Below are 25,807 nucleotides of genomic sequence, written 5' to 3' on the forward strand. Positions count from 1 at the left end.
CGCTTTTCCCCCCCATCGCTCACCCGCCGCCCCCGAAAATGCCGCTGCCGCTTTTCCCCCCCCATCGCTCACCTGCTGCTCCCGAAAATGCCGCTGCTGCTTTCCCGCCCCCATCGCTCACCCGCCGCCCCCGAAAATGCCGCTGCCGCTTTTCCCCCCCCCCATCGCTCACCTGCTGCTCCCGAAAATGCCGCTGCCGCTTTCCCCCCCCATCGCTCACCCGCTGCCCCCGAAAATGCCGCTGCCGCTTTTCCCCCCCATCGCTCACCTGCTGCTCCCGAAAATGCCACTGCCGCTTTTCCCCCCCCATCGCTCACCTGCTGCTCCCGAAAATGCCGCTGCCGCTTTCCCCCCCCCATCGCTCACCCGTGCCGCCCCGAACATACCGCCGCCGCTCGCCCGCTCGCTCGCTGCCTCGCCCGGGGACCAGCACCAGCCAGCCAGCCCGCCGGCGAGAAGCCCGGCCCGGAGGTGAGGGGAGGGAGCGGAGTCGCTCACCCGCTGCCCCCGAAAATGCCGCCGCTGCCGCTTTCCCCCCCCCATCGCTCACCCGTGCCGCCCCGAAAATGCCGCTGCCGCTCGCCCGCTCGCTCGCTGCCTCGCCCGGGGACCAGCACCAGCCAGCCAGCCCGCCGGCGAGAAGCCCGGCCCGGAGGTGAGGGGAGGGAGCGGAGTCGCTCACCCGCTGCCCCCGAAAATGCCGCCGCTGCCGCTTTCCCCCCCATCGCTCACCCGTGCTTTCCCCCCCCATCGCTCACCCGTGCCGCCCCGAAAATGCCGCTGCCGCTCGCCCGCTCGCTCGCTGCCTCGCCCGGGGACCAACACCAGCCAGCCAGCCCGCCGGCGAGAAGCCCGGCCCGGAGGTGAGGGGAGGGAGCGGAGTCGCTCACCCGCTGCCCCCGAAAATGCCGCCGCTGCCGCTTTCCCCCCCATCGCTCACCCGTGCTTTCCCCCCCATCGCTCACCCGTGCTTTCCCCCCCCATCGCTCACCCGTGCCGCCCCGAAAATGCCGCTGCCGCTGCCGCTCGCCCGCTGCCTCGCCCGGGGACCAGCACCAGCCAGCCAGCCCGCCGGCGAGAAGCCCGGCCCGGAGGTGAGGGCAGGGAGCGGAGTCGCTCACCTGCTGCCCCCGAAAATGCCACCGCTGCCGCTTTCCCCCCCCATTGCTCACCCATGCTTTCCCCCCCCATCGCTCACCCGTGCCGCCTCGAAAATGCCGCTGCCGCTCGCCCGCTCGCTCGCTGCCTCGCCCGGGGACCAGCACCAGCCAGCCAGCCCGCCGGCGAGAAGCCCGGCCCGGAGGTGAGGGGAGGGAGCGGAGTCGCTCACCCGCTGCCCCCGAAAATGCCGCCGCTGCCGCTTTCCCCCCCATCGCTCACCCGTGCTTTCCCCCCCATCGCTCACCCGTGCTTTCCCCCCCCATCGCTCACCCGTGCCGCCCCGAAAATGCCGCTGCCGCCGCCCGCTCGCTCGCTGCCTCGCCCGGGGACCAGCACCAGCCAGCCAGCCCGCCGGCGAGAAGCCCGGCCCGGAGGTGAGGGGAGGGAGCGGAGTCGCCGGGGACACAGCCCGGGGCCCACGTGGAAACAACACAACGCTTGACACACACACACACACACACGCCCGCACGCACGCACGAGGAGGGAAACAAGCTTGACTGAGGAGGGAAACAAGCCCCCCCCCCCACACACACGCAAGCACGAGGAGGGAAACAAGCTTGACTGAGGAGGGAAACAAGCCCCTCCCCCCCCCACACACACACACACGCACGCACGAGGAGGGAAACAAGCTTGACTGAGGAGGGAAACAACGCTTGACTGCCCCCTCCCCCCCCCACACACACACCCACGAGGAGGGAAACAACGCTTGACTGCTGCCTCCCTAGCAGACCTCCCCATTCCTGTTAGAAATGGAGCCCAGTACTTCTAGTACTCCTGCACCAAAACAAAGACGCAGGTCATACGAAGCTGCTTTCAAACTAAAGGTTGTGTTAAGAGCAGAAAAAAGCAATAACAGTATTGCAAGTAGGGAATTTGGTGTTGATGAAAAACAAGTGAGGGAGTGGCGGAAAATGAAAGCTGAGTTGGAAAAGATTCCAAAGGCAAAAAAAGCTCGACGTGGTTTAACAACTCCATATGTGGCTCTAGAGACTGAATTGCATGAATGGGTTATGGAGTGTCGTCAAAATGGTTACTGCGTAACACGCATGGGAATTCGCTTACGTGCCCTTCAAATGGCTAAAGATGACAAATTAAAAGTACCAGGCATTGAAAATTTTGTTGCGTCAGCAGGATGGTGTACTGGCTTCATGAATAGGTATGGCCTATGTTTGCGGCAAAGAACAAAGATTTCACAGAAGTTGCCAAAAGACCTTGATGAAAAAGTGATGTCATTCCATTCATTCATCATAAAACAAAGAAAGATCCATAACTATGACCTGGGAGATATTGGGAATATGGATGAAACACCTATGACCTTTGATCTTCCAAGCAACAGAACCGTGGCAAGTTTGGGAGACAAAACTGTTTTACTCAGAACCACAGGTAATGAGAAAAACCATTTTACAGTTGTTCTGTCATGTTTGGCTAATGGAACTAAGCTGCGGCCTGTCATTATTTTTAAAAGAAAGACCTTGCCTAAAAAGGTCAAATTCCCACCACGAATTACAGTGCGCCCACATGTTAAAGGCTGGATGGATGAAGATGGAACAAAAAAGTGGCTGGAAGAAGTTTGGAATGGACGACCAGGAGCAGCCTTAAAGAAAAAACCATCATTGCTAGTTTGGGATATGTTCAGAGCCCACACATCTGATGACATAAAAACATTGGCAAAGTCTTCTCAAGTTACTTTAGCCGTTATTCCAGGTGGGCTTACATCTGTATTACAGCCCTTAGATGTGTGTTTAAATAAACCTTTCAAAGACCGTGTGCGAAAGATGTGGTGCGAATGGATGTCATCTGGTCAAGCCCGACTAACAAAAGGTGGAAATATGATGAAGCCTGACATAGAACTGATAGCAAAGTGGGTTCGTGATGCATGGGAAGAGATTCCAGAGGACATGGTGAAGCACGCCTTCAGGAAATGTGGCATAAGTAATGCTATGGATGGCAGTGAAGACACTGCTTTGCATGAGGAGGACAACTGTGATAGTGATGACAGCGAACTCTGTGACAATGTATATGATGATAACCTCACACCAGCTACAGCTGAAGCTCTGTTTGCAGATACAGATGAGGAGGAGGAATCCAGTTTTGAAGGATTTTGATGCTTGTGTTTTAGCTTGGTTGCTTATTGAGTTAAGGTTTTTGTACATTTAAAGTTATTGTTAATACTTTAATATTATATATTGTTTTTGTTGAATATACTGATAATTTATTGTTTTTGTTGAATATACTGATAATATATTGTTTTTGTTGAATATACTGATAATATATTGTTTTTGTTGACCCTCTTTTCCACATGCCTCAATTAAAGCAATTTTATTGTTATCTACCTGTATTTTTATTTTTGAAATTTACCGTGAGCTGCTGCATTTCCCAGCCTCGGCTTATACTTGAGTCACCAACTTTTTCCAGTTTTTTGGGGTAAAATTAGGGGTCTCGGCTTATAATCGAGTCGGCTTATACTCAAGTATATACGGTAGCTGATGAGAGAGATGTGGGGAAATGAAGTAACCAAATCCATATTTCTTTGAGGATGGTCAACACTTTAAAATTGTCTGGCTAGCTTTTTCTCAATCTGCATCAAAACAAGAGATAAGTTTATTTATCAATTGAGAAGAATTTCTGGAATTTCTTTGGCCAACATACATAAACAAAGGAGGCTGAACAGAATCCAACCCCACAATTTTCATACTTTTCTAATTTGCTACTGTGACCTAATAGCAGCAAACAGATTTATACCTTGTAGAACCCCAGACTGCATTAATAAGATAAGATTAAGAACATTACAAATCTATTTATAAAACATATAATCAGCCTGTGATAAAATCTTACCCTCGGCCCCCGTTGTAATTCTATTCATATTTTAAAAATCTCTAATTATACAATCAAGGCGGTTCTAAAGCCACATTAAAAAGGAAAGGAGAAATAATGTGTGATGTGTATTTTGATATAAATTCATCCGTAGAAAAGATACATTGTTAATAATAAACTTGTAATTTAGGAGTTGAATAAATCATACCAATCCCAAATATAAAACTTTGCAGATATCAAACATAAATCAAAGCCCAATTCACAAAACAGCCAAGAGACCATATCAGAAGCTTTCTTGGTGTCTGTTTGGAATAGTAGCAAGAACATTAGTGAAAAATCTGATGTTGTCAGAAGTTTGACAGCTCAGTATAAATTTACCCTGAAATGGGTGGATGATAGTTGGAGAAACACCCTGTAATCTGTAGGCCAAAGTAGTGGTTAGCATTTTAGTGTTCACATTTATCAAGGAAATAGGTCTGCAAGGAGAACAAATAGTTGATACTTGTCTGGTTTGGGCAAAATTATAATGCCTGCCTGATTAAAAACCAGAGATTTGTTTGAAAAAGCTTCACTATAGACTTCAGATCAAATGGAAAGCAACAAGCTAATGCATTTTGATCCCAAACTATTGGGATAAGCACTTTTTCCAACTTCACAGAGCCTTGGTGGAGCAGTGGGCTAATGCCTCCTTAAGTAACACCAGCTGCCTGCAATTAGTGCAGGTTCGCATCCCACCAGGCTCAAGGTTGACTCAGCCTTCCATCCTTCCGAGGTAGGTAAAATGAGGACCCAGATTGTTGGGGGCAATTAAGCTGACTTTGTAATAATGCCGCTTGGGGGTGTGTGAAAGCCCTAATAAGCAGGCATATACATAGAATGAAGGCTACTGCTAAGCTTGTAAGCCACCCTGAGTCTTCGGAGAAGGGCGGGATATAAATGGAATTAAAATAAATAAATAAAATAATTATAGTGACTATTTCTTGAAGCAAAAGAAATTGCGTAAGAATATAACTACTTAGGATGAATGTGACAAACCAGTTTTCTGTAGAAAGGTGTCTATCTTATCTTCTGTTGATGAAGAATTAGTTTAATAGAATTACAGGGTGAGAAGGGACCTTGAAGATCTTCTAGTCCAACCCCCTGCTCATGCAAGAAACCTTATACCATTTCAGACAAACAGTTGTCCAATCTTTTCTTAAAAACCTCCAGTATTGGAACTCCCACAATTTCTGATTAATTTTTTTGTCAGTATTATATAGATTAGAATAATATTGAAATGATTCCTGATTAGTTGGGGATCTGTATACAGCTTTACATTTACATTCCAAATAGATGTGCAAAATCTATTATTATATTACTTTGTTTAATTTTAAAAGCCAATAACTTATTAAATTTTTCTCCCTTTCCCTATTTTTATTGTCATATGAAGTGCAATAAAAAGTCTATATCAGTCTGGAGATAAATGCGATGTATAAAGCAATAAGATTTCTTGGAGTTTTTTTTCCTCTAAAAATTCAATTTTAATCAACTGTTGTGTCTTTTCATATGAAGTCTGTGCCATAAAACAACCTCAAACCCATGCTTTAATGGTTTCCCATATCAAAGACAGTAATATAACTGAGTCCCTATTAATATAAATAACACCTGCTATTTCCTATTCCATTTTATCATGTAGAAAATATATTTTAAAAGATCACTTAAAGAATGCAGATTTTCATGAAATAGAGAATAAACTTCATGGAAGCAACTTAATTTTTAGTGGTGTCCCCATTACATGCATTAACTTTAGATGACAATGAATGGGAAATCAAATAATCTAGCCTTGACTATATGCACTTTTGTTGGCAGGGTGATGTCTCTGCTTTTTAGTGATCAGCACTAACAGTTGAACCCAAAACTAAATTCCCGTCCCCTGGATAACAAATTGCAATTCCCACCCCTAATAAGCAGTCATAAATCACATTCTCCAATTAGCTTGAAACATGAGCTTTCTGTTCAGCTCCTCAGCCCCCCAATCCGTTATCAGTTTGTGTCCTTGAGTTCCCACAGAGCAGCATTATTATTATGGCTAGCTGAGCTCAAGCATTCAGCCCAACCCTCCTTCTGCACCTGATTGCTAAATAGAAGAAAAAACATGTTAAAAGCAAAACAGAAATGGGTCCAATTTTCATCAGTTTTCAGAGCGGGAACATCCAATGTTTATAGCATTGACAACATCTTTCAAAAATTCTGGAGCACCAGGGAAGTAGCTGAGGATTGGAAAAGGTATAATGTGGTTCCCATCTTCAAGAAAGTGGGGGGGAAACAGACCCAGGAAACTGCAGACCAATTAGTTTAACATCAATACCTGGGAAGATCCTAAAAAAGATAATCAAAAAACAGATCTGCAAACAAAGTTATAACTAGTAGCCAGCACAGGTTTGTTAAAACATATCATGCCAAACCAATCTTATTTCATTCTTTACTAAGGTGACTAAACTAGTAGATCAGCAAAATGCTGTGGATGTAGTATACTTAGATTTCAGTAAGGCATTTGATAAAGTAGACCACAACCTACTCCTTGGTAAGCTAGAAAAAGCGTCGCCACCAGATGGATCCATAGCTGGCTGGCAAACCATATTCAACAAAGAGTCCTCAATGGTACTACATCCATGTTAGGGAATTTTGTTGTGCAGAGGTCTCCTTGTGCTACCAAAGAGTTGCACAGACAAGGAAGGGTACTGAGAGCAGTAAGAGTCACACAAGAGTACACTGAGTTGGAAAAGCAAAAAGTAGTTTACTTTTGAGGTGGTGTAAGAACAAAAATGCACAATCAAAAATAAACAGTCCAGGTCATAAACAATAGCAACAGTCCAAGTAGCAATCCAAAATACAAAGTCTTCTTACCGGTCCAGAGGTCAATACACAGTTCAGGTAACAGAGCAAAAACAGTAACAGTAGAGAGCAGTGAATTCAGAGAGAGAGAGAAGCTACGTTCCTAGCTTCCACTTATGGCCATGAGAACACTTACACACCCATTGGCCAATTAACTTCTTAAAGTCATAACATTATGGTTAATATATTTTCAACCCAACATTGTAGGCTAACACCATATGCCTAAAAATCCACATGGATAAAAGTAAGCAGTGGGGTACCACAAGGTTCCATCTTAGGCCCAGTACTCTTCAATATCTTCATACATGGCTTAGATGTGGGAATTGAAGGGGAACTCATCAAATTTGCAGATGACACAAAACAGGCAGGAGTAGCCAACACCCCAGAAGACAAGCTCAGGATCCAAAAAGATCTTGACAAACTTGAACAATGGGCCCTATTTAGCAAAATGAATTTCAGTGTGGAGAAAAGCAAAGTTTTACATTTAGGCAGGAAAAATCAAAGGTACAAGTACAGATTGGGCAAGACCTGGCTTAAAAACAGTAACTGTGAGAGGGACCTTGGAGTCCTAGTGGACGATCATTTGACTATGAGCCAGGAGTGTGCAGCAGCAGCCAGAAAAGCTAATAGAATCCTGGGTTGTATAAACAAAGGCATAGACTCAAGATCACATGAAGTACTAGTACCCTAGTAAGACCACACCTGGAATCCTGCAGCCAATTTTGGTCACCATATCACAATTCAGAGAAGAGCAACTAAGATGATTAAAGGCCTGGAGACTAAAACATAAGAACAACTACAGGACTTGAAAAGAAGAAATAGGGGAGTCATGATAGCAGTATTCCAGTATTTGAGGGGCTGCCACCAAGAAGAGGGGGTCACATTATTCACCAAAGCACAAGAGGGCAGTACAAGAAACAATGGATGGAAAGTAATCAAGGAAAGAAGCAGCCTGGAATTAAGGAGAAACTTCCTGACAGTGAGGACAATTAACCAGTGGAACAGCTTTCCTTCAGAAATCATAGGGGCTCCATCACTGGAGATTTTTAAGAAGAGACTAGACAGTCACTTGTCTGAGATGGTATATGTCCTCTTGCTTGAGCAGGGGGCTGGACTAGAAGACCTCCAAGGTCCCTTCCAGCTTCTATTCTATTCTATTCTATTCTATTCTATTCTATTCTATTCTATTCTGTTCTGTTCTGTTCTGTTCTGTTCTGTTCTGTTCTGTTCTGTTCTGTTCTGTTCTGTTCTGTTCTGTTCTGTTCTGTTCTCATGTTTTTTCCAACACTCAGGCAAGAAAATCAGTTTTTCAATACTCTTGTTTTCTGACTTAAAGAAGTTAATGTATGAAGGAATTGGCTACAGATCTCTCTCTCTCTCTCTCTCTCACACACACACACACACACACACAAATCACTAACTTGTCTCATTAAAAAAGTAAAACTGGTGAATGTGAAAGTTGTAGTGCGAGAAATTGTACAGATGATATTTGTGCCTAGTAAATAATTAAATCTGGAAGAAACAGAAGATAGCATTTTGACCTCATTATGAAGGTTTAGATAGTAGTTAAAGAGCTATGGAATATTCAAGATGCTCTTTAAGGGTGCTCCTTAATTTCATGTAATTGGGGGGGGGGAGATAGCTTATTCAAAACACTGTCCCAATGAACTGCTGTTCCTCTTGAGTTAATAGAAGAGCTTGCTTGAATCTCCTTAGATCAAGTCATTTTAGTGGTGTCTTTCCTAAGACAGTTTCTTTAAAGTAGTGTCCTAATTAACTGAGTCTTTCTTAGATCTTTGGCTGTTCCAGAAAATATTTGGACCATCCTCACTGTGAAGGCTTTAGAACAAAAATGAAAAACAGAAACATCCCCCGCCAAAAAAACAAAAAACAAAAAAACAAAAAAAACCCAACCCATAAAAAAAATTAATCATGAAGAAGGTTGCTGTGATAGAACAAAAAACATAGTGTACATTTCTGTTGATATCAGCTTTACAAGGTAGCTCAAACAGGAAGCACAGCAAGATAAAATCATTCTTCTTTGTTGTAAAGTTACATTAACAGAATCTTTCAAGTCTAAAAATACATTTCTTTCCCATTGCATTTATAGCTGGGGTGTTTGCTACTCTCCCATTCCTTTTGGAGACTAAACTGCCTTTATCTGACCGTTTCCCTGGTTCTTCCTTCTGTATCCCAAGACCATTCCCACAAACCAAATGATTTCATGGATATTTCAGAACATCCTTACCAAATAATCAAAGTCACCTGCCTGGACATTAGGGCTGAAGCCATTTTGATGTTAATTATTTGTTGCATCCAAGAATTATACAGTAGTCATCTTGTCTCCATTGTTGATTCTTGACTTCAGCTTATAATGGTTGTTGTAATTTGATAAGATTTTATAAGACGAACTACAAGGATTTCTTGGTCATCCTCTCAACAACCTGTAGGACAGAATTCATATCATTCTTGTTGAGTTATTTTGTTGCATCTAAGAATTATGCAATAGTCATCTTGGCTCCATTGTAGAAGCTTGACTTTAACTTATAATGGATGTTGTAGTTTGATAACACTTTATAAGAGGAACTACAAGGATTGCTGGGTCATGCTCTCAACATCCTGTAGGACAGAATTAATATCATTATTTTTGTATATAACCCTATAACACCTGCCAGTTGTTTTTTTCATGCATGGACTACTTTGGAGTTTTGAGACACTATATTTCAGAGAAGGTTTCCATTCCTTTCATATTCTAAAAAAATATGTTCACCAGTTATTCAAGCTGTTAAGCATCATATACCAAAGCAATTTTCAGATAACTGTAGCTTTTGACTGCATATGAATAACTGAAATTGCAGCTCACTGGCAGGGGTAATTGCATCAAAAGAGAGTTAATCTTTGTTTAACTCCTGTGACTTTATGTACTTGATATACCGAAAGCAATAAAGTGCCACTGTTTCAAAATAAGGAATTTGTTTTCTTTCAGTAACATGGTAGAAGGGTTCTCTAAAAAGAAGAGTGGTGGGAAAGATGTAAAATCCATTACATCTTGCTATAAAAAGATGGTCTCTGGAATTCGTTTGAAAGATATATTTTTTTCTTTTCTTAATGCTTCAGAACTTGGAAATTGGATTTCTTATTATTTCTTATTTCTTATTTTTTAATTTATATACCGCCCTTCTCCTTGGTAGGGACTCAGGGCGGTTCACAGGGCATATATAAAAAAGACAATACAAAAATTAAAAAAGATTAAACCCATGCCCAATTAAAACAGTAATACAAATTTAAAAACAATTAAAAACCCATAATCCCCCATCAGGCCAGACCAGCTATTTCAAACAGGTGGGTCTTCAGGCCCCGACGGAAAGTTCGAAGGTCTGGTGCCATCCGGAGCTCCACCGGCAGTTGGTTCCATAATGCCGGAGCGCCCACAGAGAAGGCCCTCCCCCTGGGGGCCACCAGTCGGCATTTCATCAATAAGGGCTTCAGGCTGATAATTGAACTGTTTGAGATCATATAATTGCAATGGTATTCTTAAAGATCTTAGCCATCCATGCTAGGAAGCTTTGGAAATGTACATTTAAAATACATCTTCCGCAAAATGACACAGGGGTGAAAATGAAGGAACAAGCATCTTATTGTACTTTCTTGAAAATAGAGTGGAGTATGTAAATGGAACTAATTTACCTTAGTTTTCCCCCTAAATCAATCTTTCCAGCTTATTTCATTTTTGCTTGTATTCATCAGCAATCTATTCTGTCCCATTAAAATCTGAAACATTTAAGAGAAACCTCATGTTTTAAAAGCCCAATGGAAGTTACATTGTTTGGAAGCCCTCATCTTCCCTGTTTCGGAGGTCTTCTGTATATATGCTCTTTCTGTAAACTCTTAACTGTTAAATTTTGAATTTTTTTTAAAAAAAGAATCCATAAAAAAGAAGTTACATTGTTTGAAGTATCTTTTTTGTATGTTTTGGTGTAATCTGAAGATGAGAATTGGGTTTGAATATTCAAGGAAGTTAAAAACTAGTGAATAGCAAAATTTGGACTTACACAATATTCTAGCTTGTGCAGATACGATCCAAAAATGTAAAAAAAATATACTCTTTACATATGTATTCCTTTTGACTTATTGATCTAAATATACACTCATATTTTAGATGTTGCTATATCCCATTAGAGAGCCAATTTGGTGAAATGGTTAAGACACAAAAAAAAAAACCCACTAGTGGTTAAGGAGGATACGTTGTTTAAAGTATATTTTTGGTACGTTTTGGTGTAATCTGGAATATTAAAGAAAGTTAAAAATTAGTGATAGCTAAATATGGATTTACACAATAATCTAGTTTGTGCAGATATGCTCAAAAATTGTACCAAATATATACTCTTTACGTACTTATTTCTTTTCACATTGATCTAAATATAGCCTCGTGTTTTACATGTTGATATATCCAGTGCTTTTTTTGTAAAAGAAAAAGGTGCCAGAGCTCACACACGTCATACAGCCTGCCTTGCCTACCCTACAAGGTTCCATCCAAAAAAGGTGCCGGAACTCTGTTCTGAGCGTTCTATGACAAAAAAAGCCCTGGATATATCACATTAGACAGCCAATCTGATACAGCGGTTAAGGCACTAGTCTAGAAACTAGGGGATGAGTTCTAGTTCTAGTTCTAGTCCACACGGGCGCACACAGACACAAATCATATTAGGAAATGTATGAGAAATCTCAGTACAGATGTATCTTTTTTCTTGTTTGGGTGTCTTCTTACATTTTTTTAGCATTATGAAATGCTATTGCACTGAGTGTTGTGACACAGTGAAGAACATCATGTAATTAGATATATATAATATGAGGTGAGACTCATTGGCATTTGGAATTTGCTTCTCCTTTCCTGTGAATGGGTTTGTTTGAGTAAACTGTTGAATAATTGATATCCTTTGGGAATTAAATTCTTCTATGTGCAGAGGCCTAAGATAGAAGTAAAGTGGAACACAAGCTGAGCCCTCTAAAGCGAATAAGACCTTAGGATATTGATAGGCATCTGCTTTAGATGAATTTGATGCTGTTCCTTTGTTCAACATACTGTTGAGATTTGGAAAGTTAAAAGACCTTGGGGAGTTTGGTTGAATTCTGAAATTGCAAATTAGTCTATCTTTCCTCGTTATTTTGTTCCTGCAGCTGGTAGGATGCAAATATTGTTGTTGTTGTTGTTGTTAGTTGCAAAGTCATATCTGACCCATCACGACCCTATGGACAACGTTTCTCCAGGCCTTCCTGTCCTCTACCATCTTCTGGAGTCCATTTAAGCTCACACTTACTGCTTCAGTGACTCCATCCAGCCACCTCATTCTCTGTCATCCCCTTCTTCTATTGGCCTCAATCTTTCCCAGCATTAGGCTCTTCTCCAGTGAGTCCTTCCTTCTCATTAACTGGCCAAAGTATTTGAGTTTTAGCTTCAGGATCTGGCCTTCTAAAGAAAAGTCAGGGTTGATCTCCTCTAGGACTGCCTGATTTAATTGCCTTGCAGTCCAAGAGACTTGCAGGAGTCTTCTCCAGCACCACAGTTCAAAGGCCTCAATTCTTTGGCACTCAGCCTTTTTTATGGTCCAGCTTTCACTGCCATACATTGCAACTGGGAAGACCATAGCCTTGACTATATGCACTTTTGTTGACAGGGTGATGTCTCTGCTTTTTAGTGTGCTGTCTAGATTTGCCATGGCTTTCCTCCCCAGGAGCAAACGTCTTTTAATTTCTTGGCTACAGTCCCCATCTGCAGTGATCTTGGAGCCCAGGAAAATAAAATCTGTCACTACCTCCATTTCTTCCCCATCTATTTGCCAGGAATTGAGAGGGCCGGATGCCCTGATCTTGGTTTTCTTAATGTTAAGTTTCAACCCAACTTTTACACTCTCCTTCTTCACCCACAACAAGAGGCGTTTGAACATTCTTTGGCACTGCCTTTTTTTGGAATTGGAATGTAAACTGATCTTTTCCAATCCTATGGCCACTGTTGAGTTTTCCAAATTTGCTGGCAAATTGAGTGTAGCACTTTTACTGCATTGTCTTTTAAGATTTTGTATAGCTCAGCTGGAATACTGTCACCTCCACTAGCTTTGTTGTTGCTCAGCTTTTCTAAGGCCCACTTCACTTCACATTCTAGGATGTCTGGCTCGAGGTCAGTGACCACCTCATTGTGATTATCAGGGACGTTAAGCTCATTCTTGTATAGTTCTTCTGTGTAATTTTGTCAACTCTTCTTAATATCTTCTGCCTCTGTTAGGTCCCTGCCATTTTGGTCCTTTATCATGCCTATATTGCATGAAACGTTCCCTTTATTGCGCCAATTTTCTTGAAAAGATCTCTGGTCCTCCCTATTCAATTGTTTTCTTCTATCTCTTTGCACTGTTCATTTAAGAAGGCATTCTTACCTTTTCTAGCTATTCTCTGGAATTCTGCATTTAATTGGTCATATCTTTCTTTTTCTCCCTTGCCTTTCGCTCCCCTCCTTTCCTCAGCTATTTGCAAAGCTTCCTCAGACAGCCATTTTGCTTTCTTGCATTTCTTTTTCTTTGGGATGGTTTTGGTTGCTACCTGTTGTACAATGTTGCGAACCTCTGTTGATAGTTCTTCAGGCACTCTGTCTATCAAATCTAATTCCTTAAGTCTATTTGTCACCTCTACTGTATATTCAACAGGGATATGATTTAATTCATACCTGAGTGGCCTAGTGCTTTTCCCTACTTTCTTCATTTTAAGCCTAAACTTTGCAACGAGAAGCTCATGGTCTGAGCCACAGTAAGCTCCTGGTCTTGTTTTTACTGACTGTACAGAGCTTCTCCATCTTTGGCTGCAGAGCATATAGTCAATCTGATTTCTGTCTTGACCGTCTGGTGATGTCCATGTGTAGAGCCGTCTCTTGTGTTGTTGGAAAACAGTGTTTGCTATGACCATCGTATTCTCTTGACAAAATTCTATCAGCCTGTGCCCTGCTTCATTTTGTACTCCAAGGCCAAACTTGCCTGTTATTCCAGTTATCTTTTGGCTTCCTACTTTAGCATTCCAATCCCCCATGATGATAGGGACATCATTTTTGGGTGTTAGTTCTATAAGGTGCTGTAGGGCTTCATAGAACTGGTCAATTTCATCCTCTTCACCACCGGTGGTTGGGGCATAGACTTGGACTACTGTGATATTGAATGGTTTGCCTTGGATTCGAACTGAGAACATTCTGTCATTTTGAGGATTGTATCCCAGTATTGCTTTTCCTACTCTTTTATTGACTATGAAGGCTACTCCATTTCTTCTGAGGGATTCTTGCCTGCAGTAGTATACCTGATGGTCATCTGAATTAAATTCACCCATTCCTGTCCATTTTAGTTCGCTGATACCTAAGATGTCGATGTTTAGTCTTGTCATCTCTTGTTTGACCACGTCCAGCTTTCCTTGATTCATGGATCTTACATTCCAGGTTCCTATGGAGAAAAAATCTTTACAGCATCGGACTTTCCTGTCACCACCAGACACATCCACAGCTGAGCGTCCTTTCGGCTTTGGCCCAGTCGCTTCATTCTTTCTGGCACTACTAGTACTAGCCCTCTGCTCTTCCCCAGTAGCATATTGGACGCCTTCCGACCTGAGGGGCTTATCTTCCAGCGTCATATCGTTTTGCCTTTTGGTACTGTCCATGGGGTTTTCATGGCAAAGATACTGGGGTGGGTTACCATTTCCTTCTCCAGTGGATCACGTTTTGTCAGAACTCTCTGCTATGACCTGTCCGTCTTGGGTGGCCCTGCACGGCATAGCTCATAGCTTCATTGAATTACGCAAGCCCCTTCACCACAACAAAGCAGTAATCCATGAAGGGGGGTATGCAAATATATACTTGATTAAATACTTCTTTACTTTAATGAACATTAGGAAAGTTATCTTTTTTTCCAAAGCAAAATTTAAGGTAAAGTTTGTTTAGGTACATATTTTAAGTATCTAAGACAAAATAGGGGGGAACATGATAGTAGTACTCCAGTATTTGAGGGGCTGCCACAAGGAGGAGGGGGTCAACTTATTTTCCAAAGCACCAGAAGGCAAGACAAGAAACAATAGATGGAAATTAATTAAGGAGAGAGCCAACCTGGAATTAAGAAGAAATTTCCTGACATTGAGGATAATTAACCAGCGGAATAGCTTGCCTTCAGAAGTTATAGGTGCTTCATCATTGGAGGTTTTTAAGAAGAGACTGGATAGCCATCTGTCTGAAATGGTATAGGGTGTCCTGCATGAGCAGTTCTATTCTGATTGATTGATTGATTGATTGATCGATTGATTGAATAAGTGTGAGTGATGAAACAATCATATATCATTGCAATGTAAACTCCAAACTTTGCATATTTATGTATGATGCTTCAACTACATGTGACACAATATTTTTCCTAATTTTCCATCGTGGTTCAAAACAGACATATGTTGAGGAAGGGAATTATTTTAATTAATAACCTTAACTTGTAGTCAGATTATTTCCTAAAATTAAAATCAAAACTGCATTTATTGTTCCTGCTTAGGTAAAAACTGGACATTTCAAGGATATATTTTTAAAAAAAAAAAGTTCAGGAAAGTTTCCAATTTTAATGATATTCATCTGGCTGAAACAAGGCTTTTCTGGCATATGACTAATTGGATTATTCTTGTCTGTTAATCCCAACAGGTGCACAGATTATGGGATTTACAACATTGCACTTCCTGATTGAACCTTCAGATGCTGTCACTACACGGGGAAGTAACATTTTGTTGAACTGTACAGCAGAATCAGATCAAGGATTTCCTGTAATCAAATGGAAAAAGGATGGTGTCTTTTTAAACTTGGCAGTGGATGAGAGAAGGCAACAGTTTTCCAATGGATCTCTTTTAATACAGAATATTGTCCATTCCAGACATCATAAACCTGATGAAGGCCTTTATCAATGTGAAGCATCATTAGAAGGAACTGGAGCTATCATCAGTCGAACAGCCAAAGTTTCAGTAGCAGGTAAGGATTCAGGTTGGGATGAGAAGATATTTTAGAGCTTATTTGAAGATGGAATTAGAAATCTGAAGGTTTTTTAAAGGTTTATTTCATTGGCAAAGTTAGAATACATGGAATCTGTTAACACCTTCCAAGCTGATCAACTTTATTGAGGTATAAGCCTCATTTATTGAGGAGCCGTGGTGGTGCAGTGGTTAGAATGCAGTATTGCAGGCTAACTGCCCACAGCCTGGAGTTTGATCCTGACTGGCTGAAGGTTGACTCAGCCTTCCATCTTTCTGAAGTCAGTTAAATGGGGACGCAGATTGTTGGGGGCAATAGGCTGACTCTGTAAACCTTGTTAACCAAAGTGCTGACAAGCACTATGAAGTGGTATATAAGTCTAAGTGCTATTGTTATAAGATTTCATTAACAGCATTTCATTAACATTTGATTACTTGCGAGAGAAGCTGTGCTATGATGTAAGTTAAAAGATGAGAGAAAGCTTGATGGGAAGCTAATGGATTTATGCAATAGCTGAGACTGAAGAGAAGTTCTCATAGAGAGGTGGGGGGGTGAGTTTTACTATCAGTTTGCAAACTGAAAGGACAAAAAAACTCCACTCTCCCTATCCAAGTCTGCTGGAATGGATTGAATTTTTTAATAGATAGGAATTTGGTGGTCAAATTTTGTAACTGATCAGAATGTGGTGGCCAAACCTCTCCATTTCTGCCCCTGCTGCTTTGAGGTTAGAGAAGGAGGGTCTTGATAGGCTGAAATGTGCCACTGCCTTGTTACTGTTGTCAGCTCTGATGTCCAGCTAGGGCCCATATATTATTTTGCACAGTCTGGCTAGTTTGTCCCTTGTAGAATCTGGAAAGATAATGTTGACACATGATGGCATATATTAGATGATAAGAATCCAAAAGTATTAACATTGTAGGTGATGTTGTGTGGGCCTATAATGAAGTTGGAAAGACTTGGCAAGATGTGGTTCTCATCTTTGTGTGGTTGTGTTGCTATCTCTAATAGTGGGTAAGTAGCTATTTTAAACTGAGTGGGGATCTAAATGCAGTTATTAACCAGCCCCCAGAGCCAAGGAAAATGTAGTGTTATCAAAAATAAAGTCATTTGGACTAAGTAGGAAGTCTCAAAGCCTGGTATCCAGATGTGTGCTTTTGTGTTGTCAATGATGATATTTTAAATGACCAACAGTTTATTTTTTGTTGTAGATGTTGGGAAAGATTACCTCAACATCCATGGTATGGTCCAGTGATCATCCGTAGATTCCAGCTTTCTCAAGAAATCTCTGATTTCTTGTCTTCTATATGATTTGGAATGCTGCTGATTTTTCTGATGTTTGAAATAATTGGGTGACTTGTATATTTTAGGTGGTATACATCCTTTGGGGCAAAATACATTATTCAGGTAGAATATATGTTTTGCTTTTTCTCTGGGGACTCTTGAGATAGGGATTATAAGTTGTCAGACATAAAAAAGATTGCTTTTTATATCTGACAACTTATAACTCGTTTGTAATTTAGTCTTCTCTCCTATTACAAAATCATATGCAAATGTAACCTGGAATTAATAATAAATGCCAAGATGTACTGTAGAATCGGAACAAAAGTTCATACAGTAGGTGACAAAAAAAATTGGAGAGGTTGTTGCTTTCCAAGCTTGCTTGTGGGCTACCTGAATATATCTTACTGATCATTCTTAATAGCAAAAGACAAGATGTGCCTATGATCACATCTACCAACCACTTCTTGTGTTTTTATAATAAAGCTGCATAACACACAACTTAAAAGACAAGTCTTAGAAATTATAATATTTGCTGTTAGCCTGTTGCACTTGGAGAAATGTTAATCCTTTTGAAAGCTGTCTGCAATAATTAGCTTCAAGAAATCTTGCCTTGAGCAAAAATAAATAAATATATTTAAATAAATATAAGGATGTTTTTTAGAAACCCCTTTTCTTCTTTTGTTCAAACATTTATTTTTTTTCTGCAAAATTAGACATGACATTATTGCCATGGAAATATATTTGTGAAATTACTATTTGTGTTAACTATCTCTAATCATGCCTTTCTTCCTCTGCACATGTTTATGATCTTCAAAAATAAGAGGCATTCTTTGAAGCTAGGTATTAACTGGTTTATGTATTAATTCAGAGTCAGAAAAAAAATAATCTTTTCTAAAATGTAAAATGCACTTTTTGCACTACTTTCTGCCTCCTTCTGACTTTATGCCTTGCAAAACTTTGTTAGATTGGTTTCAGAACTTTGTTTTGACAGTTCATTTTTTTTGTGTTAAAAAGTGTTACTTTTAAGCCCTCTCTGCCAGCTTCAAAAATGCATCAAGCTGGGGAAGAGTGGAAACAGGATGATAGTTGAGATGAGTCTAAAAAGTGATCAAGCACTTGTATTAGTTCTGCAGTCACAATAAGCAATAGACCACTTTCCATCATCAGATGGAACAACCATATAGATATATACTCCACTGGTGAAAAGCACGGATTGCTGAATTTTTACAAAAGGCTGCAGTTGTTAGAGCCTATCTGTTCTGTGTGCAAACGGGCCTTCTCCTTCTTGTTTTATAGGCAGCAGGGTTAGAAAAACTGAGACTTGTAGGCAGAATGTTTATGTATATTACATATACATTATGTGCATTGAGATGGAACCCTTGGCAGTATCACTGCAAACAGAAAGGAACATGTGGCTCCAATAGGCAAGATTCCTCAAAGTTTGATCATCCTCTATCTGTTATATTTAGTTATTTATTTCATTTTTCATTCATTTCATTTCATTTATTGGATTTTTATACCACCCTTCTCCCGAAGGACTCAGGGTGGTGAACAGGGCATATAAATAGAAATACAAAAGTTAAAAAAAGATTAAATAAATTGCCCAATTAAAACAATCAATTATAAAAACCCATAAAAACCCTGACATTCCCCCATCAGGCCAGGCCAGCTTGTTCGAATAAATGGGTCTTTAACCCGCGCCGGAAGGAGCGGAGATCCGGTGCCATTCGGAGCTCCACCGGCAGTTGATTCCATAAAGCCGGGGCGCCCACAGAGAAGGCCCTCCCCCTGGGGGCCACCAGCCGACATTCTCTGACCAGAGGCACCCAGAGGAGGCCCTCTCTGTGGGAACGCACAGGGCGGAGGGGAGTTGACGCCGGCAGCAGGTGGTCCCCGAGGTATTCCGGACCCATGCCATGTAAGGACTTAAAAACCATCACCAAAACCTTGAATTTGATTTCAGCACCCTCCGACTGCAGATAAATAAACAATAAGCAATAAGCTTATAAACAATAAACAATAAGCAAGGTGAAAGGTTTGAGCAAACAACACAGAACAGGCTTAAAGGCAGTGTGTTTACATGTTCTGTTCTACTGAATTTAAATTTATGTCTGTGAAATTCCACCCTATTAATTTCAGCCTCAGTTTCAACACTTTCTGGGACTTTTTTTAATCTTCTCCCTTTCATCTTCTCACTCTTGTCTCTATATAACAGAATTTTTATTACAATAGTAAAAACTAATACAGGCTAAACTTTAGAGAAACAAGAGAGCCTGGAAAGAAAGAATAAAAAGTGCAGGCAAAAAGAAAAAGAAGAAAAGAAAAATATAAATGAAAAAAAATGAAAAAGTGACTTCCAATTTTCATCGCAAGAGGTATAAACACACACTTTATTATATTATATTATATTATATTATATTATATTATATTATATTATATTATATTATATTATATTATATTATATTATATTATATTATATTATATTATATTATATTATATTATATTATTATATTTATTAAACTTATATGCCGCCCTTCTCCCGTAGGACTCAGGGCGGTTCACAAGGCAATTAAAACAACATTACAATACAAAAATTAATAGCAATTAAAATAGATTAAATTTTCCTTGATTAAAATCTAAAACCCCTATATCTCTGATTAAAAACCCAATTACAATAAGTTAAAAAATTAAAAAATCCTCAGTCCTGGCCGGAAAGCTCAAAGAGCCAGGTCTTCAGGTCCCGGCAGAACGAACGAAAATCAGGGGCAGTCCTGAGCTCTACGGGTAACTGGTTCCAGAGGGCAGGCGCGCCCACAGAGAAGGCCCTCCCCCTGGGTGTTGCCCGCCAGCAATCCTTCACCGGCGGCACCCTAAGAAGGCCCTCCCTGTGGGAGCGCACAGGACGAAGGGAACTTGATGCCGGCAGCAGGTGTTCCCTCAGATATCCCGGACCCAAGCCATTTAGGGCTTTACATAATAACTCTTTGTCCTGTCTAAGGTTAAACAAATACCTCATCATTCCATATTCCATAAATTTATGGAGTTTTCTGTTGAGCATCTCCTGCACAATGATATAGAAGACAAATAGCAACAACTTAATATGCTCTGTTCTCCATACAATCGTCCTCTCCCAACTTGGTTATCCTCTGAATATGTGGAGTTGAAGAATTTCCCAGCAGGCATTGCGACAGCTAGGAATTCTGGGATTTGAAGACTATACACTTGGAAGGTGTATAGCGAAGGTTGGGGAAAGAGGGTGTAAGGCAGGGGTGTCCAACCGTGGCAACTTTAAGACTTGTGGACTTCAACTCCCAGAATTCCCCAGCCTGCACATTGGTTGGAGAATTCCGGGAGTTGAAGCCTATGAGTATTAAAGTCCACAAGTCTTAAAGTCGCCAAGGTTGGATACCTCTGGTGTAAAGAATTTGACAAATGTCACGAGATTAGGAGAGACTGAAGGATTTATTTATTTATTTATTTATTTATTTATTTATTTATTTATTTATTTATTTATTTATTTATATTTAAATTTATATACCGCCCTATTCCCGTAGGACTCAGGGCGGTTTACAGGGAAAATTAAAAGTTAAAATACATCATATACAATTAAAAACGATTAAAACTAAGATTAAATTAATCCCTGAACTTAACTAAAACCCCATTAATTAAATAATTAAAACCCCTCAGTCTGAGCCAGACAACTCAAAAAACCAAGTTTTCAAGTCCCTACGAAATGAGCAAAGGTTGGGGGCAGTCCTAAGCTCCGTGGGAAGCTGGTTCCAAAGGGCCAGCGTGCCCACAGAGAACGGTGGAGATGAGATGAGATTTGATTCATTATTCCTTGGTGTAATTTCCACTGGGCTTCTTTCTGTAACTACCAATAGTTTCTTGTTGGAAGGAGAAATAAGTTTCGAAACATATTTTAAGTTCCAAAGAGAAAGCTGTATGAAGTTAAAAGTGTAAACCAGTAGCTTTTTTGTTGTTAAGTATTAAATATAATAGTTTTATACAGAGGGGAAATAATTATCAGATCCCTCTTCAGAGAAACATAATTTATTTATTTGTTCATTTAGTGGAATGATGTATAGCCTCTTCTCTAATAAATTTCTCAGAGCAGCTAGCAATAAATACAATAAAATTTAAAAAAATAAAAACTGCAAATCAAAGGAGTACAAAAAAGATATTAATAATAAAAGAAGGGGAAAAATTGGTTTGGTTCATACTTATTCTAAATTCAATATACAAAATGAAAATGGGGGTTTTTTTTAAAGAAAAAATAAGCACTATTCCAAATGTTGCAGTGTATTAAAAAGGAGCAGGTTATAAATTGCTGTAAATATCTGTTACTCTCTACAGTCTTTTGATCTTCTCCTGAAGTAGTACCCATAATCTAGATTTGTGTACTCTTGTTTGGAGATTGTACATCTGAATTATGTGCCAGAGCTGTGTCCCATAGTTTGCAAAACATATAATGCCCATTTTAATTAATACCTCCCTAAGTAACACCAGCTGCCTGCAATTAGTGCAAGTTCGAGTCCCACCAGGCTCAAGGTTGACTCAGCCTTCCATCCTTCCGAGGTAGGCAAAATGAGGACCCAGATTGTTGGGGGCAATAAGCTGACTTTGTAATAATGCCGCTTGGGGGGGGGGCGAAAGCCGTAATAAGCAGGCATATACATAGAATGAAGGCTATTGCTAAGCACATTTGATTTGTGCTTCTTAGATTGTAAGCCGCCCTGAGTCTTCGGAGAAGGGCGGGATATAAATGGGATTTAAAAAAATAATAATAATACACCTTTTTGTGTACAATGCAGTGAGCCATGTGCAGATCTGTACATTGGGGAGACAAAAGAACCACTTCATAAACACATGGTACAACATAGGAGAACAAACCCATCAGGACAAGATTCAGCAGTCCATCTGTATTGAAAAGACAAAGGCCACTCTTTCGAACACAGCAAAGTCCACATTTTGGACAGAGAGGAGTGCTGGTTTGAAAGAGGATCCAAAGACGCCATCTAGGTCAAAATTGAACAGCCCTCCCTCAACAGAGGGGGAGGGGTATAACAACATCTATCTCCAGTCTACAACACAGTCCTTTCAACAGTTCCAAGAAGGCTCCACACCCATTTGCACCACTCAGGTGAGGTCACAGATAAACCTCCAGGTAGCACTAATGACTCACTAAAAGAATGCAAATGGCCAGCTGTCTACAAGGAATATGAATTCTTCCATTCCCCACTATCCAGTCAGAGTTGAAGACGGTTCTTAGATGAGAAGCAAAATGTCTTCAAATAAAATCAAGAAAGTCCAGTTGCCTGTTGAAAAAGCACGTTTGGGACATTTTTCTGTGTCGTTTTCATCAACACTATATAGCCTGGAAAGCTTTTATAACAGTACATATTAAATTGCTTTTGATACATTTACTTGTTCTCAAAATTTTACTTTAAAGGCTATCATTCTAGCAAAGATATTACAATAAATTACTTGCCCTTTAATATTTCATACAGTGGATGAATGAATTTGGTCCCTGAATTGTTACAATCCAATAGGAGATTGTACCATTTACAGGCAATAGCATCATCTGCACAATTTTAAAATATGTTTGATGTATTTCACAGTTTTGAATGACAAAATACAGGAAGTCATTGAGTTAAACATATTTTCTCTCAATAAAGACCATGAGCCTGATTTTATCTAATTTGTGAGGCATTAGCTGTTTATAAGTTAGTTCAGAATGAAAGCAATCAGATTACTGCTTTCAGCATTTCCGATGCTGTATGTGGATGTTTTTGAAAGCAGAGGACAATCACCCAGAATTGCCAGTGAAAATGTATACAAAATGAAATTTGACATAAATGTGGAGGATTCTCGAATATGTGGGAAAATTGAACTGGGCAAAATAAGAGTAGAGCAAATTCTCTCAAAGCTTTTTAAAGCTCCTTAAGTTTATTTTCCCTCTTGCAAAAATGTTTGTGAAACTGCTAAGCTAGATACCGAAGGTCAGAGATCTCTATGCAACTGTCTGAAAGAATGGACTGTATTGCTCCAACCACATTTTTTATCCACCTTAGACCTTGAGCTTGGTTTCCTCTTGACGGCCACATACGGCTTAGCATGACTCAAGCACAAATTCTGAAGAATTCAAAGAAGGAAAGGAAGGACTATCACCATTGCACATCAGGGTTTCACCTCCCAGGGCAATTCTTCATGACAATGTGGACCACAGCACACCATTTCAACTTTTTATTTTACTTATTATTGATAATAATAATTAGAAGAAAATAGTAGGAGCTATCACCTTTTTGTAGAAACTGTTCAGCATTCCAGCCTGAATCCCACATATTTCTTTCCTTTCTGAAAGACCATCTAATTGCAACCACTAGCATCTATTATTTATTTATTTATTTACTTGTTTGTTTTTTGTTTATTTATATTTGTATCCCGCCTTTATTATTTTTACAAATAACACAAATAACTCAAGGCGGCGAACATCTTCTTCCTCCTATTTTCCAACAATAATGAAGAAGAAGGAGAAGGAGAAGGAGAAGGAGAAGGAGAAGGAGAAGGAGAAGGAGAAGAAGTTGGAAGGGACCTTGGAGGTCAACTAGTCCAACCCCCTGCTCAGGCAGGAAAGCCTATACCCTATACCTGTGAGGTGAGCTGAGAGACAGTGACTGGTTCAAAATCACCCAGTTGGTTTTTTCAGAATCCATTTATATCATATTCATAAATGGAATGTTTCAAACATATCCTATGGATTCTGCCATCTCCCGAAGAGAAGAGGATAGATGTGTATTGAACCGGCAATAGGCATTTCAAAGGAAAGGAGAAGCCTTTTGAACTGGGGAAACAAAAGGGGGGGCTAGCATCTGGCTTTTGTCACGGAAGACAACAATAAACAAAAGGGTCCTAACTTCCTCTTTCCCACGAGATGGATGATACGAGAGGAAGGATGGGGGGGACTGACCAAATGGGGATTAAGGGGGGTTAAACCGGGAACTCTTTATAAGGATTTACATCGTGGAACCATTAAGCCCTGTCTCATTTCCTACAACCGAGCATGTCATAGTAAAGATTTCTTTTGGACTAAAAACCTGACTCCAAGAGTTTTTGTCTTCCTAAGACGTGGTTTGGGGTGGGTCCTGACATTAGACAGGGCTTGCAACGAAAGTCAACCCGGGAAGAAGAACCTTACCGGGGGACTTTGCAAATAATTATGATGTCTGACGATGAAGCAAGAAGGGAAGAAAGCCCCACGGAGAAGGAGCCTTCCCCCCAGCCGAACTCCCAGAAACATTGGGAAGCTGAGGCATCATATTCCTCCTGGGAGGAAACAGCGGAGCAGCACGAACAAAAACCCCGGTGGTCGATGGGCGTTGGAAGGAAAAGTGAATGGGAAAAGGCTTCGAGAGAAGTGACCCTGAGACGGAGCGACCACCAACCGGAATGGAAACAAGAGATGGAGAACTCCCTGCACGCCAGTGAGGAAGAGCGGATTCTGGAAAAAGCTATTGACTTGATGAAAACAACCCTGAGCTCACTAAGGGAGGAGAGAGCTGGAAACCACAACACCTGGGGTCGCAACTGGAGGGGTAACGGAAGGAATCCAACACCTGAAACCCCAGGGCTGTCCAATGGAACAGGAGCCGCTGACTCAGCGATACCCACCCCCCCCAGACCCACAGATGGGGATCGAGATGAGGAGCGATACACTCTGCGGCGCAGACAACGATCCAGCCAAAGATTCCCACCCCTGGAAGCAAAATTCAAGGGGGAGCCATCACGACTGGGATTTTTCCTAACCCAAGTCCTCAGCTACATGGAAGAGTACGGACGGGACATCCCCAGTGACAAAACACGCATCCGAATTGTGCAATCTGCCCTGGACGGGACGGCCGCAGACTGGGTGGTGAACCTGCATGACTCCAACGCCCCAGAACTCAACGACTTCAACCGATTCATGTCATCCTTGAGGCGACGATTTGAGGACCCTTTGGCTGACCGGAAGGCCCGGGAGAGAATCAAGACGGTGAGGCAGGGCAGGAGAACAGTGGCCGAATATACCCAAGAATTCCGAGCCATCGCCAGCAAGCTGAACTGGCCAGAAGACATCCTCCTCAGCCATTTCAAAGACGGTCTAAACTACGACCTGTATGACGCTTGCCTGCCTCGGGGAGACCCCTACCATCTCGATGACTGGTATGTCCTGGCAGAGGAAGTGGAAATAGACCTATTGAAAAGACAACGCAGAGGAAAACCATGGGGCCGCCCGCCACTCGAGCAAACACGTGAGGGGGAAAACCCACCGGCCACGGCTAAAAAATCAAAGGGATGTTTCAATTGCGGGAGAGAGGGCCACCGTGCTGCAGAATGTCGTTCGAAAGCCCCTCCACGCAAAACAGAGGCACCATCTTCCAAAAAGCTGGGGAAGTCTCAAGGCAACCCAAAAGAATCTTCCATGAAGGGGACAGAGGCTGTAGAGTCCACAATTTCTGCCAAAACCTGGGATTGGACTCCGGCCTACACTGCAGGGGCGGTGGACACCTCGGAAGACAGCTCAGAGGGAGAACCTTTGGTAAGTGGACCTCTTCCACCCATACTTAAGACAGTAACTATATTAGCTTCCTCTGCACCAAAAGCCAATGAAATAAAAGC

At 41.3% G+C, this 25,807-nt stretch overlaps 1 protein-coding gene across 1 annotated transcript in view; it reads left to right on the top strand.

Annotated features, from left to right (window-relative positions):
• Positions 1 to 25,807, top strand: part of DCC (DCC netrin 1 receptor) — a gene marked incomplete at its 5' end in the record, with an annotated part of 1,185,616 nt that overhangs the window by 450,085 nt on the left and 709,724 nt on the right. The window contains one exon of the mRNA XM_081315662.1: positions 15,548 to 15,868. Within this exon, the coding sequence (XP_081171788.1) occupies positions 15,548 to 15,868 (321 nt within the window). The remainder of the gene's footprint in view (positions 1 to 15,547; positions 15,869 to 25,807) is intronic.

The sequence above is a fragment of the Vipera berus genome (assembly GCF_964194415.1).
Source record: "Vipera berus genome assembly, chromosome: 2".
Taxonomy (NCBI): Eukaryota; Metazoa; Chordata; class Lepidosauria; order Squamata; family Viperidae; genus Vipera; species Vipera berus.